Genomic DNA, 17,651 nt, shown 5'->3' on the forward strand with positions numbered 1-17,651 from the left:
GATGTTTTCTGGGGAGACTGGCAGTGCTACACTCTCTTCTGCTGCAGAGAAAGTAGAGCCAAAACCTAAATAGGATTGAATGAAAGCAGCTGTAAAAATTCCACTGACAAGGTCCTCTGAGTCAAACTTGTGACATAATCAATGATACAGCAATGGAAAAAGAATCAGCCTTGATTTGTGCAGATATAGATAGATCTATTCAATTACAGTGTGAATTGAAGCATGCGAACCTGACAACCACGAATGTGTGCCTCAGCTAGACTCTGTTGTCTTTGAGCATGGAACTATTGGTTGTTTAGGGCCACACAAGATGTGACAGCGTCTTGCCACACATACAGCTAGATAATTCTATTTATTATCTCTGTCAGTTCTTCATTCCCAAGTCCATTCTGTCTTGTTTTTGTTTGCTTGAATATGTGGACTTAACAGAATTCTCATCCATCCTTACACTAGCTGCTCACTTCCACACAACACCTCTCCCCAAACACTTTTCTTGCAGGCTAGCATCTTTCTGGAGGCAAGCTAAGGATGGAGAAAGGTTTCTGTAGTCACTTGCGTGCCTCTTTTCCTCAACCCATGTGGGGTTTTTTTTTGGGGGGGCCGACTTGTTAAACACTTGGATCTGCTGCTAACACATATAGTTTGACCCAAACTCCCACTAACATTTCAGTTTGAACATCTCAGCATCTTAGCTCCTAGAGAACTAACACCAGTCTTCAGGTCTCGTGCCACTAGAGAGCTTTGGCACCGTCTAAGGAAGAAGCTATGGGTCTTTTAACTGTCTTAATTCCCACTAGATTTCTCAGTAAACCCAAACCTAGTTCAGGGTTGGGTCTCCAGCTGTTTTGGGACTACAGTTCCTATCATCCCTGACCATTGATTCAGCTCGCTAGGGAAGATGGGAGTTGTAGTTCAAAAAAGAGCTGGAGACCCCAGTTTTGAAAACCCTGCCCTAGTTCTATCCATTAAATCACTGAATTGAGTATCTTTCTTAAATATTTAGGCCCACTGCAGATGAATGTCAGCAAATGTATGGACCATGCTTGTAGCAGTGAGAATAGGAGGAACGAAAGGAACACCAGCACACATGAAAGAAAACAGGCTGCAACTTTTGAGACCAGCTTATCAAACCAGAGACCCGATTGTTTGGCCTTCGGGATGGTGAGACGACTGAATTTGCTAGTGTCCAGCCTATGTGCTGGGTACAGTGGGAGGGATTCACGCAAGAAGTCCCATCAGCAAGAAGCCCTGCACAAGGTCTGATGGTTGCACAACAGGGCTTTCCTCCTTCTTCCCCCTGTGCACCACCTACAATTGGCCCGGGGTGTGTGTATCAGGATAACCCCCTAAACAACATGCCAGGTGTTCCATCTGTCAAGGTGGAAAGCTTGTGCTGATGGAACATTCCACATAGTGTGACTATACGAGTTTCTTGCTATGAGAGGACAGGGAAGGCAGCAACAAGCTTTTCCTTGGAAGCAACCATTAGTAAAAGCATGTTGCTATGTAACTTTTTTTAAATTTTTTTTTATTAGATTTTATATTTGAAACATCCAATTATCACATCATATAATAAAAATAAAGAAAAAGATAGTTTTCCCCTCCCCCCCTACGACTTCCCTCAACTTCCTCTTATGGTTTATTTTTAATGTCTTCTCCTGCATTCTTTGATATATCTTAAATTTTAATGTCTTAAACCTGTAATGTTGTTATGCTTTCCATATATTTTATAGCATTCTTGTAAATATATTAATTTTGTTGATTGTAAGTGTTTACTCAAAACCTGCTAGTGAGTTCACTGCTTTACGTATTTCTGTAGGTATATCATAAATGGTTCCCAATCTCTCCCAAAGTCTCTATTGTCCTTGTCTCGTATTCTTTCAGTTAGTTTTGCCATTTTGGCATATTCCATTAGTTTTCCTTGCCATTCTTCTTTAGTTGGTACTCTATCACTCTTCAGTCTTTGGGCTAGCAGTATCCTAGCTGCAGTTGTAGCGTACATAAAGAGTTTCTGTCTCTCTTTTGGCAAGTCTTGACCTAGAATGCCTAACAATTGCTATGTAACAATTGCTATGTAACTTTGATCATTAACCCTACTGCCAATTTTTCATTTTCTTCAAAGAAAATAACTTACTTGAACAGTCCGTTATAGACCTGGCGCCGATCACGGTAGTAGTCCCATAAAATGGACAAGACAGGCAATAGGACTTTCCGGGGTCAGGCTGATAATAGTCCCTGGGACAAGGGTGGCAGGGCATTAAACCAGAGCGAGAAAATTCTCCAGATGGACAAGGTACTGCAAAGTGCAAAACACAAACCTATTTCAACGACTACTATACAGTCATAACTCATGTTACATTTGCTTCATGTTATGTTCTTTCAGGTTACGTCCCGCTGCGACCCGGAAGTGCCGGAAAGGGTTACTTCCGGGTTTCGATGCTCGCGCATGTGCAGAAGCGCAAACTGACGTCACACGCATGCGCAGAAGCGGTGAATCGCAACCCATGCATGCGCAGATGCACCACTGCGGGTTGTGCTCTTTTCATGTTGTGAGCGGGCCTCTGGAACGGATCCCGTTCGCAACCAGAGGTACCACTGTACCATCTTTGTAAATAGGGTTGTTTCCCCCCACAAAATACAGGAGACCCTTTTTCTCAAGATGGAAGAAGAGGAGGATATTGATAATTGATAATTATAATTGAAGGCCAGACTAGACATCTGGCACCTTTTATTAACTTCTGCTGAGATCTAGGCTGCAAAAACAGGAGGCAGATCAGACTCCTAATTGGTTACCTGACTTGGGTGATGAGTCATGATTTGTGCAGGCCTGGAAGGCAGTAGCATATATGAAATCCTAAGTTTTCCCCAAGGAGTGATCTGTGATCTGTGTTAACTATTAGAAATCACTATGGAATATTTGTCAATGGAGGAAAATTGTCCCCAAAGAGATTATTTCTGTACCTCAAAGCCATGGGTTCAGTTCAACCTTGTCTTTTCCTTTCTTCATAAAGTTAAAGGATCAATAAGCAGAGTATAGAAGAAAGATACAACGCATGCTGCTACTCAAAAATATTCCAGTTATTCAGAGATCAGGAAAGTTGTACTGCATAGGGTTTAGCAACATGCTATTTCCCGGAATTTGAATTTCGCAAACCTCCACATGCTGATATATCCACAGCTCCTCTTTTGACTGTTGACATGCTTTCTGGGCAAGGAATACAGTGCTTAGATCCAGTTACAGGCTGATATTTGCCAAGAGGACATGATTCGCAGATCTCAAGGCCATTTGGAGAATAGGTTCCCGGTTTGCACTCAGCTAATTAGGGAAGAACAATACACCAGAATTAAGCAATATCTAGCTTCAAATATGCATCAAGGAGAACAGCCAATAACCCAAGGAGCCAAAGGCAGAATAACCTCTAAAACACAATGTAACTGGCCACTTACAAGCCCAAAGAATCTGCGCACCACAACTGCTTGCAAAATGCAATTAGCACGGAGCATCTGCCAAGAACACAAACTGCACTTATTGTGAGTGCTGAACAGTTAGGCAAAATGTGAAGCCCACAGAAAAAAGAAGTCCATTTGGTGATTGGTCTTTTCAGTCAAGCACACCGATTACAGTATAATACCAGACGCATTGGATCAACAGCCGAGGGAGAGAACTACTTGTGTTGAGGGCTTGAGAACTACTTGTGTTGAGGTTTTGAGTTGTAATTGTTTTAACCTGCTGTTCTTACCACTGGTTTCTTGTTTCGTGCCTGATCTACTGATTTTGTTGGTTTTATTGCCATTTTTTTTATTGCGTGATATTCAACTGTGGCTACCTGAAACGGACTTCCGCTGGTGCAAAAGGACTTTTACCTCTCTTCCTCCTTGTAGGCCTTCCTTGTGTGCCCCATCCCAAAGTGTTGGGGGAACCTTTCAGAAAGGTGCATGGTTGGAGAGGATGAGGAAGTCCTGTCGCACAAGTGAACTGCTACTCACATCATGCTGAATATCACTCAGGGTTGTGAACTGCCTTCGAGTCATTTGGTTGAAAGACAGTCCAGATTAAGAAATAGGTTTCTACCCAGCCAAAGGCTGAACTTTTAATATTAGCTTTGCAATTTCCCCTTCCTTTATTTTTCCACAATTCTAAAACAACAACAAAAAACCATAAACTAGACTTTTATTTTAAATATTTAGTTCTAGTCTCCACAACTGTTTAAAATAAATTCTAAATATTATTAAAATATTTAAAAAGCAATTTTTTGCAATGTCTAAATGAAAAACTTACATCTTTAGTTGCTTTTTAAAAAGGTATTACATGATTGCTAACCTCTCACCTTTACATTCTGATATACTTCTGGCATGGAGATATTCAGTGTAGCTAGCAGAAGGGCAGTTCTTACATTCCAGCTGCCCTTCCTCATCTTGGTACGAACCAATCCAGCAGCTTTCACATGCATGGTGTTCCAGGGAGTAATAAGTCCCCAGAGGGCAGTTAACTGTGATTTAACCGGACAAAAGAAAAGTTATGCATGGAAAATGTAATAAAGATCTTTGTCTACGGTAGCTGCTGACCACAGCCCAGTTCTCACAAGCAACAGAAAGCAAGGCAAAACCCGTGTCTGAACTACACCAGCCAGACTGCGCGGGGGGGGGGGGGAGTCACATAGCTGAATGCTCCTCCATTCAAACATTTCCTACCTGCAGAAAAGCCATATGAATTTGGCTGAAGGATGAATTAACTCATCCATTTCAGCTGATCTATGAACGCACCACAATACAAATAATATAATGTTTGCAATCGGGCTTCCGATTCCGGTCTGCCTTAAAATGGAAGCAGCTCCCACGACAGCAGGAGATTTTTGGCAAATAAAAACAAGGATGATTGATAATAATAATAGTAATATTATTACTAATATAATAATAATTTATTATTTCTACCCCACCCATCTGGCTGGGTTTCCCCAGCTACTCTGGGCAGCATTCAACCGAACATTAAAAACAGAATAAAATTCCAAACATTAAAAACTTCCCTAAACAGGGCTGCCTTCAGATGTCTTCTAAAAGTCAGATATTTGTTTATTTCCTTGACATCTGATGGGAGGGCGTTCCACAAGGTGGGCACTGCCACCAAGAAGGCCCTTTGCCTGGTTCCCTGCAACCTCACTTCTCGAAGTGAGGGAACCGCCAGAAGGCTCTTGGAGGTGGACCTCAGTGTCTGGGCTGAATGATGGGGGTGGAGACGCTGCTTCAGGTATACTGGGCTGAGGCCGTTTAGGGCTTTAAAAGTCAGCACCAACACTTTGAATTGTGCTTGTGAATTATGATTGAGAATTATCCTTGCAAGCCCCCCCCCCCCCGGGACAGGGGGGATGGGCTCCACTTGCAGTTTGTCTCAGTACCTGGCTCTCGCTCCGGCATAGAGTGTGGGAGGCAGGGTGGCGCTGAGTGAAAAAGCACTTCGCCTGCCAATAGCCCCCCAATGCCACCATTAAGAAGCAGAGGTTCTCCTGTTAATTAGAGTTTAATTTGGACTAATGTACGGGCGCGTGCTAGAAAAGATGAGATCATAAACTGCGGAATTGAAGCAGCTGAAGGTCGTTAAGGTTTGAACTTGAAAGAAGACTTCATTTGGTGTAATATAATGTTTGCAGTCACATAAGCAGCACTGCTGTACAATGAAATGGTACATCGGGCATAGCACTGAAATATCCAGATATATCCAAATCTGCACACAGAAATTATGAAAATTTGCCTCTTTCACATTTTTTCCTGTTATAGCGGAAAGAGGGGATGGAACAGCGTTATTGAAAACTTTGCCACCTGTTAAGATTCTATCACGCTTTCTCAGTTCTCGAAAGCAGTAACCTTTCTTTTATTTACTGCAACTAAGGTCAAGAAAAAGACTTAAAGCTGAATTTTGCTTACCACACATCCGGCCTCTTAGGACAGAGCCTGGCCTGCAAAACAGGAAGGCCTTTTCAGCTTCTAGCGAGTTGGCATCTGCTACGAGCAGTTCAGAAGAAAACTGAAAAGAATACATTGGATCCTTACTGAGAGTTCTTTTCAGCCTGTTTGTGATAGTCTCTAGCGTTTTTAGAAGGCGCTGTTGGTTCTCCGATTCCAGTGTATCATTTCGTTCATCAGGCAATGGTACACTAGCTGGGATTAGGGAAAAAACAAAAACAAACAAACCTCACAAAGGCTTGAAAATGTTGACTCCCGCAACGCCATAAGTCAGAGCAGGAGAGTATAAATAATAATAATAATGCAAATTGTTAGACACCGCTCCTGAATATCATGGCAAAAGGAAAAGCCACTCTTAAAACTCACTCGAAAATCTCTTGTTTTTATACCAGGCACAGTATGAAATATTACACCCGATTAACAATATTTTATACAATAATGAAAAAAAGAGGGTTTTCCTTACCAGTTATATTAAAAACCAACTTTATTTTGTGGTCTGATGTAGGCACATTCATTTTTTTGTGCCTTTTGACCCGGGAGTGTGCCACATTCACCGAACCAGATAGTGGGTTAGGTTTCCCTTCTTCAGGAACAGCCTCAAGGAAATCATCGTACGAATAATCTAGCCGATTTGCTCCACCCCAGCCACCGGGACCTGGTAGTCATTAGTATGAAGAGGAAATAGCACAATGATAATAGAGCAACAACTCCCAAGGATGCCAACACACACGGATGAAGCACTGCTAAATGGTTGAAAGAAGAAAACGAAAAGACCTCATTGCATGTAGAAATCTGATTTGACTTCAGAACATGTATCCAGCAGAGGTAGGGAACCAGGCAGAGGGCCTTCTTGGTAGTGGCACCCGCCCTGTGGAATGCCCTCCCATCAGATGCCAAGGAAATAAACAACTACAGTGGTACGTCGGTTTAAGAACAGCCCTGTTAACGAACTATTCGGTATATGAACTCCGCAAAACCAGACGTAGATGTTTTGGTTAGCAAACTTTACCTCGGTCTACGAACGGAAGCCAAACAGTGGAAGGGCACCGGCGGCGGGAGGTCTCATTAGGGAAAGCGCACTTTGGTTTAAGAATGGCTTTGGTTTAAGAACGGACTTCCGGAACTGATTAAGTTTGTAAACCGAGGTACCACTGTATCTGATTTTAGAAGACACCTGAAGGCAGAGGGCCTTCTCGGTGGTAGCACCCGCCCTGTGGAATGTCCTCCCATCAGATGTCAAGGAAATAAACAGCTATCTGACCTTTAGAAGACATCTGAAGGCAGCTCTGTTTAGGGAAGTTTTTAATATTTGATGCTTTATTGTATTTTTAATATTTTGTTGGGTGCCACTCAGAGTGGCTGGGGAAACCCAGCCAGATGGGCAGGGTATAAAAAAATAAATAAATAAATATTTGGCAATGCTTGCTGCACATTATTCTGAAATGAATTCAACAGAGCGCCATAACTGTTCTTTCAAAACAAGAAGGAAAATGGGAATTTGTAGTGAAGGAAAAGTTATCTACTCTGAATCATATCTGCAAACATGACCCCCCCCACAACCCCCCCCCCACACACTACCCCTTACTTTTCTTTGTCCAGGGCTCAAACATGTGTTTGCAATGATTTGATAGTTAGACCCAAATCGAGATTTGCTAGATGGATCAGTACATCTTCAGGACTGCTGAATGTTCCCTTCTTATTTAGGCTATCAAGGAGGTTTAGAGCTAGTGAGCAGCAAAATAATTCACTTACCAATTGCAAAGCCATTTTCATAGTCATAATTATATTCCAAGCAATGTTTCTGTGGCAGATCCTCCAGTCTGCAGTCAATGTCATCGACATCATTGCAAAACGATGGAACCTATGAGCCAAGATTTAAGAGTAACAGTGAAAACACTGGGCAGGAAACTGCCTGATTATTTCTGTAAGTTGAAGTCCTGTGCAAAGACTTCTACTTGCACAAGGGGGCATTCTCCCCTCTCCTCCCCCAGTGCCACCCCAAATTGCCTCTGGGGGGAATTGAGAGCACATTCTAGAATAGCACATTCCATCTGGCAAACTGTAGTGCTTTGCATGGACAGAACAACGCATAACAGTGCAATGCTAAAATCTACCTCTTAATTTAACATACTTCTTTAGATAGAAAGCTTTAACTTCCCAGCCATTACCCAATTAAAATATTATTTTCCAAATAAGAAATAACTGTTCCATCAGCCAGTAGCTTTCATAAACCGAAAGGTAGGAAACTGGCTTGGTTTAGGAATATAAACGCATCGTATTCAAACGGTACAAAGTATTGCAGTTATTAGACAATTATCTGAGCTGTAGAAAATTTACTCCTGAAATTAAATATTGTCGCCCTGCTGTACATATTGTGTGCTCAACATTTCAAGGGCAAGCAATTCAATTCATGAAATGATAATAATTACTTTTTAAAGGATGCTGCATTACTAACCCACCATTTTACCAAGCGCACTCTGAAAAGCGTCCCCGAAATTTTTAAGAAGGTTGCTGTCATCACATCGCGTTGCTTTGTACAGCATCTCAAAGGATTTGAAACCATGGTTTGCCAACCGATTCACTGAAAAAAAGGGTATGGGAGGATTCTTCGTTTATTTAAACGATTCATATACCGCTTCCAAGAAGTGTACAAAAGAGATTTTTAAAAAAATGATAAGTCAGTTAAGAAGATTATATTTATTTATACCCCCACTCCCCCCCCCATTGGTGGCTTACAGATAAAACCAAGAATTGCTAAAAGTGTGTGGGGAGGGAGAGACATTAAAAAACAAATAAACATTAATAGAATTAAAACTACATGCACATATAAAACCTGTTTTAAACATACAAATAATTAAAATGTAAACAGCACAACACTAGCCCTTTCATTAAAGGTAAAGGTAAAGGGACCCCTGACCAGACCCCAACCCCCAGTCGTGACCGACTCTGGGGTTGCGGCGCTCATCTTGCTTTATTGGCCGAGGGAACCAGCGTACAGCTTCCGGGTCATGTGGCCAGCATGACTAAGCTGCTTCTGGCAAACCAGAGCAGCGCACAGAAACACCGTTTACCTTCCCACCGGAGCGGTACCTATTTATCTACTTGCACTTTGACGTGCTTTCGAACTGCTAGGTGGGCAGGAGCAGGGACTGAGCAACGGGAGCTCACCCCATTGCGGGGATTCGAACCGCCGACCTTCTGATTGGCAAGTCCTAGGCTCAGTTAAAAGCCTGTTGCAACAATAACGTCTTCACCTGCCAATGGAAGGACAAAAAGGTGGGAGCCAGTCTAGTTTCTCCAGGGAAGGAGTTCCGGAGTCTGGAAGCAGCCACCACCAAGAATGCCCTTTCCCATAACATGAGAAAAGTTTACTTTAAATAAGTACTTATTTAACACTTAAAAAGCTTACATATAATAAAAAAGTCTTCACCATGTGCCTGAAGTTAAACAGGGCAGTAGCGAGCGGCTGGAGGGGTGCTGTCTGAAAAGTATGTTAGCCTCATTTATACCAAATTTTGTTAGGTATTTTATGTCAAAATGGATAATTTTCTGGTTCTGTTTCCATAAGTAAGAAGTGAAGAAACTAGCTATAATGAATAACTTGTATCTGACTACTATCAGCAAGTATGTAAGAATTACAGCCGTACCTCGGATCTCGAACGCCTTGGCTCCCGAACGATTGAAACCCGGAAGTGAATGTTCTGGTTTTCTGAACGATTTTCATGAGCCAAACATCTTGCGAGGTTTCTGATGGGCTGCAGGAGCTTCCCGCAGCCAATCAGAAGCCGCGCTTTGGTTTCTGAATGTTTTAGAAGTCAAACGGACTTCCGGAACGGATGCCATTCGACTTCTGAGGTACGATTGCATTCCAATCACATATTTTGGCATGTTCACATGACACACTAAGCTAAACCATGACTTAGTCCAAACATGGTTGGCTCCTGAGGAGGAAATCATGGCCACTTTGTTCCTTCTTGGGCTGTTTAGGAGTAGCATCCATGGTTTGACTTAGCATGTCATCCAAATCTTGGGCAAGGCCTCTTCCTTATGGTTGTGAGCCAAGGTTAAGGAGAAGAGACTTTAACTACAACCCATGTCTGGATAGCATGCTAAGCCAAACCCTGACCTAAAAAGACTGGGAGGAGAAAAGCTGGTTATGGGGTCTCCACTGGGAGTCAGCATGTTCACACACTCCTGGTAAACCAAAATCTGGTTTAGCATGACTTGCAAACCAGGCCAGTATGACACTGCCTGCAATCCTAAGCATGCTTCCTGTGAGGAAGTAAGTGGCTAAAGGTATTTGTTATAATAATAATAATAAAAAACCCAACATTCCAAATAACCGTGCTTTGAATTAGGAGTCATATTTTTGCAATTAAGAAGGAAAGTATTTTGCTGACATTTCAGTATTTGCTTAATAGCTAGACATCTAATCCAGTTCATCCCCTGTGTGTGTCACTGAAGAGGTTAGCAGGAAAGGGAAGATAAGAACTCTCCCAGGGGTCTGGAACAGCCCCTGAATCTCTGTTAAATAACACAGCACCATCTTTTTCGTTGTGGAAACAGAAATAATTCCAGCAATTCCTCAGCTGTTAGTACCTCAATCCTAGCTGTGGTTGCTTGTAGGTTTTATTAGAACCAGGACTTCAGACTGAAGCCTAGGTTTCTTTTAATATAATGCCCAGTTCCCAGTTCCTGTATCACTTAGACAAAGAATGCACTAGGTCCTTGGAAATCAAAATACATAATAAACCTTACGAGAACAGTCAGGCCATTCTGTAGAATACGGTGGATTCCAGATACCATCTGTGTAGGCACAATAGTAATTTTCATTGGAACCTGATGTGAAATCATATCCAGCCATGCAGCGTAATGTGCAATTAACTCCTGTCTTATCTTCTGTGCATATAAAATCCCCGTTTACTGGGGTAAAGGGGATTTCACAAGGAGAGCCTGGGGAAGGGGAAAAAAGAGAAAACAATAGAGGAAGGCTCTTGTGCTTCCTCTTGGCATTAAAAAATGCAAACCACCTTGGTCCTGCAACGAGGTAAAGAAGTTCTGGGGCGCGGTTTATGATGAATTAAAAAAGATCCTAAAGTACACCTTCCCAAAAATACCCGAGGCGTTCCTTCTGGGAATGGTGGGGAACGAGATCAATAAAGATGACCAAACTCTATTCCAGTATGCGACAGCCGCCGCTAGGATACTTCTAGCGCAGAATTGGAAAAAACTCAACATCCCAACAATTAAGGACTGGCAAAATAAGTTAACTGAATATATCGATTTGGCAATAATGACTCAGAGGATTAGGCAACAGAAAAATACTAAATTTATTAACGATTGGAACAAATTTTTTTCGTACATGGAGAAGATATCAGGAAATGTTAAAATAACAGTTGGTATAATATAAAAACCGTGAGGTAGAGCATACGGATTAACAAAAGATACTGCTGCATATAGTGTTGAGATAAAGGTCACGTCGTGGTGGTGGGAAGTTAGGTAATATAAAAGATTGTATATTGATTTTTGTATTTTCTTTTTTGCTTTGTTTTTGTCAATAATGGCATATGTGTTTTTAAATGTTGGACTATAATAAAAACTTTTTTAAAATTTAAAAAAAAAAAAATGCAAACCACCTTTATTTTGGATATTGAGCCTGCGGTACACAAGGATGAGCAGATCCCCACCCCAAAGTTCTGTACAGTGGTACCTTGGGTTACATACGCTTCAGGTTACATACGTTTCAGGTTACAGACTCCACTAACCCAGAAATAGTGCTTCAGGTTAAGAACTTTGCTTTAGGATAAGGACAGAAATCAGGCTCCAGCGGCACGACGGCAGCAGGAGGCCCCATTAGCTAAAGTGGTGCTTCAGGTTAAGAACAGTTTCAGGTTAAGTACGGACCTCCAGAACGAATTAAGTACTTAACCCGAGGTACCACTGTACTTTGATTGCTCTGTGATCTTCTTCTCCTCAGTTCCACTCCTCCTGAATTCTCCTCCTGGGAGAATTTCTAAAATTAATTCTGGAACTGGAGCATGTGAAATTTCCCACAACCTAAGAGTTCATTTGCATCTATCTCTTTCCCCCTGTATAGCACCCATGGGTGCAAATTTCTAAACACAGCAACAAAGGAATCTTGATGTGATTGTATGTACGATTGCAGCAAGAGTCTTTTTCTGCAGTGTTTTACCGATGTGCACAAGCACGCCTGCACATTGTCAAATCACCCCACACAAAAATGTTGACATAGCTGTACGTATGGTGGTATCAAGATCACTATTTTGTTCATTGGGGAGAGAAAACAAAAATTAACCAAAGGAGCTTAAAGTTATGGCAGACTGCGCTCTGTATATAATCCAGAAATTAAAGCAACAACATCAGATTTAATGGAAAATGTGGAACTCTTAAGTACAAAAGAGAAATTCAGAGGAGGAGAATTTTTGGAAATACCATAAACTATATAAGTTTTTTAAAACATATCATTTCCAACAATCATTTAACATAACTTCTTATCTTATACAATATTTTAGACTTCCGTCAACAACCTCTGATGATTTCCTGTTCTTTTTCACTTATTCAGCATTTCTTAATTTCTCTATTACTCTTAATTATCCTTAACTAATAGTTCTCTTCATAGTCTTTCTTGCAATATTTCAATTAGTCCTCCTTACAGAACTTCTTGCAATCCTACTAGCCTAATCTGCTCATTACAACTGCTTTTCAAATAATTCATATATTTACTCCAATCTTCTAAGAATCTCTGATCCCGCAGGTTTCGAATCCTTCCTGTTAATTTATCTAATTCTGCACAGTCCATTAATTTCAGGAAATACCCATAAACTGTGCAAGCCATTTTAAATGTAAGCACCAACAAAACCTACCTCTGATGACTATGTGGAGCTCACAGGTCCTGTTATTTCCTGAGGAATCACTGGCAGTATACTGAACCACTGTCTCTCCTTTGGGAAAAATATCTCCAGATGAGTGACTTTTCGTTATTGTTAAGACCACACCTAGAAAAGCCAGAAGAGAAAAAAGAAGAAGTAGACACCAGTCCATTATTTCTGCCTACAAACCGTAGTCCTACCAACCTGAGTCCAAAGCCATTGTTCTGGGCTTTAAATGCTTGAAGCCCGATGGCACCGGATTTTACTAAATCCCAATGAGTCCTATGAAACGTTGGAAAATGTTTTTTGAGGGAACGTTCTTCAAATGCTTAGTGCAGTAGAACCAAGTCTCTAATTAATTTTGGTCGTAAGAACAGCGTAGGATTGTGGGAATATGACTATAAGCTGTTTAAGAATGTTTTATTACCCTATTTTGGGAACCCCTTTGAATGTATTCCAAAGGTTAACTAATATATAATTATAATGGCTTGTAGGAGGCTGCAAACAGAAAGCCTCCTTCAACTGACACATGGGGGGGAAAACCAACAGATGAACCTGGTGGAAGAATGGGGAGGGAAGCACTATTAGCAAATTCCCCCCTCCCCCTCTCTCTACAGCCCCTTGCACCACTCTGATGTTGCTCTGGGGGGTCCCTCAGCCCCTGGAGCAGATTTTTGGAGAGTATTTTGGAAAGCTGCCTCCAAGGGCCTTCAGAGGGTGGGAGTGTCCCACAAACAGGACTCTGCCCCAGAGCTGCTCCCTCCGGTGAGATCTAGTTAGCATTCAAGCCATTATGCCAGATTTTCCATTCTCATGCTAGCAAGCATTAAGAGTAAATGACATAAAGGCAGCATTCATTCTCTATCAATTAGTAAAAAAGTAAAGGTAAAGGACCCCTGGATGGTTACGTCACGTCACAGATGACTCTGGGGTTGTGGTGCTCATCTTGCTTTACAGGCTGGGGGAGCCGGCATTTGTCTGCAGACAGTTTTTCCAAGTGATGTGGCCAGCATGACTAAGCCACTTTTGGTGAACCAGAGCAGAGCACGGAAACGTCATTTACCTTCTTGCCAGAGCGGTACCTATTTATCTACTTGCACTTTGACGTGCTTTCGAACTGCTAGGTTGGCAGGAGCAGGGACCGAGCAACGGGAGCTCACCCTGTCGTGGGGATTCGAACCGCCGACCTTCTGATCGGCAAGCCCTAGCCTCTGTGGTTTAGACCACAGCACCACCTGCACCCCCTCTATCAATTAGTAAAGGTAAAGGGACCCCTGACCATTAGTTCCAGTTGTGACCGACTCTGGGGTTGCGGTGCTCATCTTGCTTCACTGGCCGAGGGAGCCAGTGTACAGCTTCCGGGTCATGTGGCCAGCGTGACTAAGCCGCTTCTGGCGAACCAGAGCAGTGCACGGAAACACCGTTTACCTTCCCGCCAGAGCGGTACCTATTTATCTACTTGCACTGGCGTGCTTTCAAACTGCTAGGTTGGCAGGAGCAGGGACCGAGCAACAGGAGCTCAGTGGTTTAGACCACAGCGCCACCTGTGTCCCCTCTATCAATTAGTACTACATATTAAAAGCCTTATCTTGAGATTACATTTCTTCATGCTTGCCATGATATTATTTTATTTAGAAAGCTCCTCCAATGACCAAATCTCATCCAAATGTAAACAAAGCTAGCCCACCCCATCACAAAAGTTTGCAAAATGATTTATTTGAGGCATTTTCACTTTCTTTTTCTAAATAGAGATCATAGCAGCTTACCTGAGTTATCTGAAAACTGTGGTTCATCCCATGTTACTCTGTACTCCTTCTCAGTCCCCTGAATTGGTGGTGGGGATCTGCACTTGTCAATTACTGGGGGTTCGTTGTCTAAATAATTTAAAGGCAGAAAAGGAAATTTGATCACAAGGGAGCAGAAAGAAAGAAAAAATTAAATGAGAACGCCAAGAGATGCCATGCAAGTTTAAGATAAGAGCTCCCTGCGGACTACATGAGTCATTAGAACAGGAAACATAAATAACTTTGTATCAATAACTGCAGCATGGATACATCATGTTTAAGGCTACAATAAATGCATTTGAAGAGCTGTCACTGAAACTCCATTAAAGTAGACGTTTAGCTGTTCCCCACTGGCTCTCCGCTGCCAGATACTGAGCAGACCATGGCTGGGTTTTTCTACTGGCAAGAAGCTGCATGAAATTAATGGGGGCCAGAAGTTCACTGATGCGAGCTTTCAACTTCAGACATGTGTGTTTAATAAGACTATTTGCCTGATAAGAATCAGAAGAGGGCTTTAATAGCAATGGAATATTGGGCTTTCTCTGCAAACATAAGCAGCCAGACCACTTCCAGATTCCTTTTCCATATCAAACGACTGGGGCTTTCAACCGAGCCATGAGACCGCATCCACACCTATGTCTCGCTGCAATCTCACAAGGCCTTATGCACAAAATCCTACCAACTGAGCCACAGGAACTCCTTACATCAGGCCAATGAGGCCCAGCGAACAGGAGGGGGATGCCCTACATCAGAGAAGAAACACTTGCTTTCCAGTGGTATTACCACAGAATCATAGAATCATAGAGTTGGAATAGACCACAAGGGCCATCGAGTCCAACCCCCTGCCAAGCAGGAAACACCATCAGAGCACTCCTGACATATGGTTGTCAAGCCTCTGCTTAAAGACCTCCAAAGTAGGAGACTCCACCACACTCCTTGGCAGCAAATTCCACTGTCGAACAGCTCTTACTGTCAGAAAGTTCTTCCTAATGTTTAGGTGGAATCTTCTTTCTTGTAGTTTGGATCCATTGCTCCGTGTCCGCTTCTCTGGAGCAGCAGAAAACAACCTTTCTCCCTCCTCTATGTGACATCCTTTTATATATTTGAACATGGCTATCATATCACCCCTTAACCTCCTCTTCTCCAGGCTAAACATGCCCAGCTCCCTTAGCCGTTCCTCATAAGGCATCGTTTCCAGGCCTTTGACCATTTTGGTTGCCCTCCTCTGGACACGTTCCAGTTTGTCAGTGTCCTTCTTGAACTGTGGTGCCCAGAACTGGACACAGTACTCCAGGTGAGGTCTGACCAGAGCAGAATACAGTGGCACTATTACTTCCCTTGATCTAGATGCTATACTCCTATTGATGCAGCCCAGAATTGCATTGGCTCTTTTAGCTGCTGCGTCACACTGTTGGCTCAAGCCGCTCTGAGCTCCTTTGTTAAAGGGAAGGCTGGGCATGCAAGCCCAGTGCTGGAGAGATGGAACACATTTTCCCACTCCTCACAAGATCTAAAGAGTGCTCGCCAGAAGCTCGGCTCTGCCCTCGCCGGTCCTGGAAGGATCCTTTTAAAAAGTCCCATATGCTCAGAGACTTTGTGCCTGTTCATTGGGGGAGATAGGAAGCCCAGAGGACTTGTTCTTTAGATGTCCCTTTTATGAAGAGGAACGTAGTGAGACCATTGATCCCCTACTGGTAAGGCTCGCTGACCTCCCGGAAAAGCAAAAATTCGACCTTTTCCTGTTAGGCAAAGATCATAAAATGACCCGGATGATCGCCAGATTCTGTGTACAGATCTGAAGGCGCAGACCATCCCCCGACCCAAACTAGTTCGTTAAGAAAATCCCCAAACTTGGTTCCATGGGTGACTCTAGGTCATCTCTCTGAGGAAGCTTATCTTAAAGTTTTGTCTATACACTTATTGCCTTCTTGCAGCGAGGAAACCGCCAGAAGGCCCTCGGCGCTGGACCTCAGTGTCCAGGCAGAATGATGGGGGTGGAGACGCTCCTTCGGGTATAGTGGACCAAGACCATTTAGGGCTTTAAAGGTCAGCACCAACACTTTGAATTGTGCTCGGAAACGTACTATATACACGGAAATGTGTATAATTTTTCTATAGCACTCACCAATAACTTTGATGCTGAAAGTGCAGCTTGCCTGGTTACCAGTTCTGTCCACTGCCGTATAGGTGATATCAACTTCTCCAATTGGGAAAAGGTAAGGTGGAATAAAAGCAGGAGTCACTTGAATCGACACCTGTGGTGGGAACAAACTTTTTAGTGGTGCCTGGGACTTCAAATATTCTACGAGGAGAGAGGAGGGCATGGGTTTCTTAGAGCTGCAGTGCTCGAAGCAGCCTAGGGGCAGATGTGGAATGACTAAGATGTCCCTTTGCCCCACACTAGACTTCCACTGGAGTCTGCAAACTGTGCAGCTACTGTCTGTAAAAAAAAGGCTATGATGTGTGAAGCTTGAGCCTTGATCACAACTACTCTTTATTCAGCTCCTTCAATCATTAGACTAAGATTTTGCTGTGCATAGATAAGAAGACAAGATCTGCTGCTATGCACTTCATTCATGAAGCCTGCATGCGACTCTGCTGCACACGGGGAAAAGAAAACCTTTGTAGAATGGTGAAGCAAATCCCTACGGTTATTTTCTTGTGCAAAAGTCATAGACAATGTTAGAAATCCTTCCTCCTTCCACAATAAAAGTGAACATATTCAGATGTTCTCTAATCAGTGCCCTTCCTCTGTTGATGTATTGGTTAAGTAGCCCGCTAAAAGGAATTAGCCAATTACCGTATTTTTCGCCCTATAGGGCGCACTGGCCCATAGGGCGCACCTAGTTTCTTTTTTTGGGGGGAAATAAAGGGGGGAAAATGTTTTCCCCCCCCCAGGCATGGGGCTGGGGCAGCGGAAGCCCGAGCTTCCCCTGACCCCAGCCCCCAGAACAGGCTGCTATCCGCAAGCCTTGGGAGTCCGGCGGGAACTTCTGCCCGAAGCCCAGGGCACGCTGCT

The 17,651-nt window shown here is 42.9% G+C and overlaps 1 protein-coding gene across 1 annotated transcript in view; it reads right to left on the reverse strand.

The window, feature by feature from the left end:
* SVEP1 (sushi, von Willebrand factor type A, EGF and pentraxin domain containing 1) overlaps positions 1–17,651 on the reverse strand; it is a 128,769-nt gene that overhangs the window by 62,925 nt on the left and 48,193 nt on the right. The window contains exons 9-20 of the mRNA XM_081175963.1: positions 16,758–16,887; positions 14,615–14,722; positions 12,843–12,974; positions 10,717–10,911; positions 8,418–8,539; positions 7,711–7,819; positions 6,422–6,613; positions 5,920–6,153; positions 4,329–4,490; positions 3,155–3,316; positions 2,135–2,296; positions 6–65 (exon numbers count right to left, since the gene is read on the reverse strand). Coding sequence (XP_081032089.1) covers positions 6–65; positions 2,135–2,296; positions 3,155–3,316; positions 4,329–4,490; positions 5,920–6,153; positions 6,422–6,613; positions 7,711–7,819; positions 8,418–8,539; positions 10,717–10,911; positions 12,843–12,974; positions 14,615–14,722; positions 16,758–16,887 — 1,768 coding nt within the window. The remainder of the gene's footprint in view (positions 1–5; positions 66–2,134; positions 2,297–3,154; positions 3,317–4,328; positions 4,491–5,919; positions 6,154–6,421; positions 6,614–7,710; positions 7,820–8,417; positions 8,540–10,716; positions 10,912–12,842; positions 12,975–14,614; positions 14,723–16,757; positions 16,888–17,651) is intronic.

Source organism: Podarcis bocagei (assembly GCF_964188305.1).
Source record: "Podarcis bocagei genome assembly, chromosome: 17".
Lineage (NCBI taxonomy): Eukaryota > Metazoa > Chordata > Lepidosauria > Squamata > Lacertidae > Podarcis > Podarcis bocagei.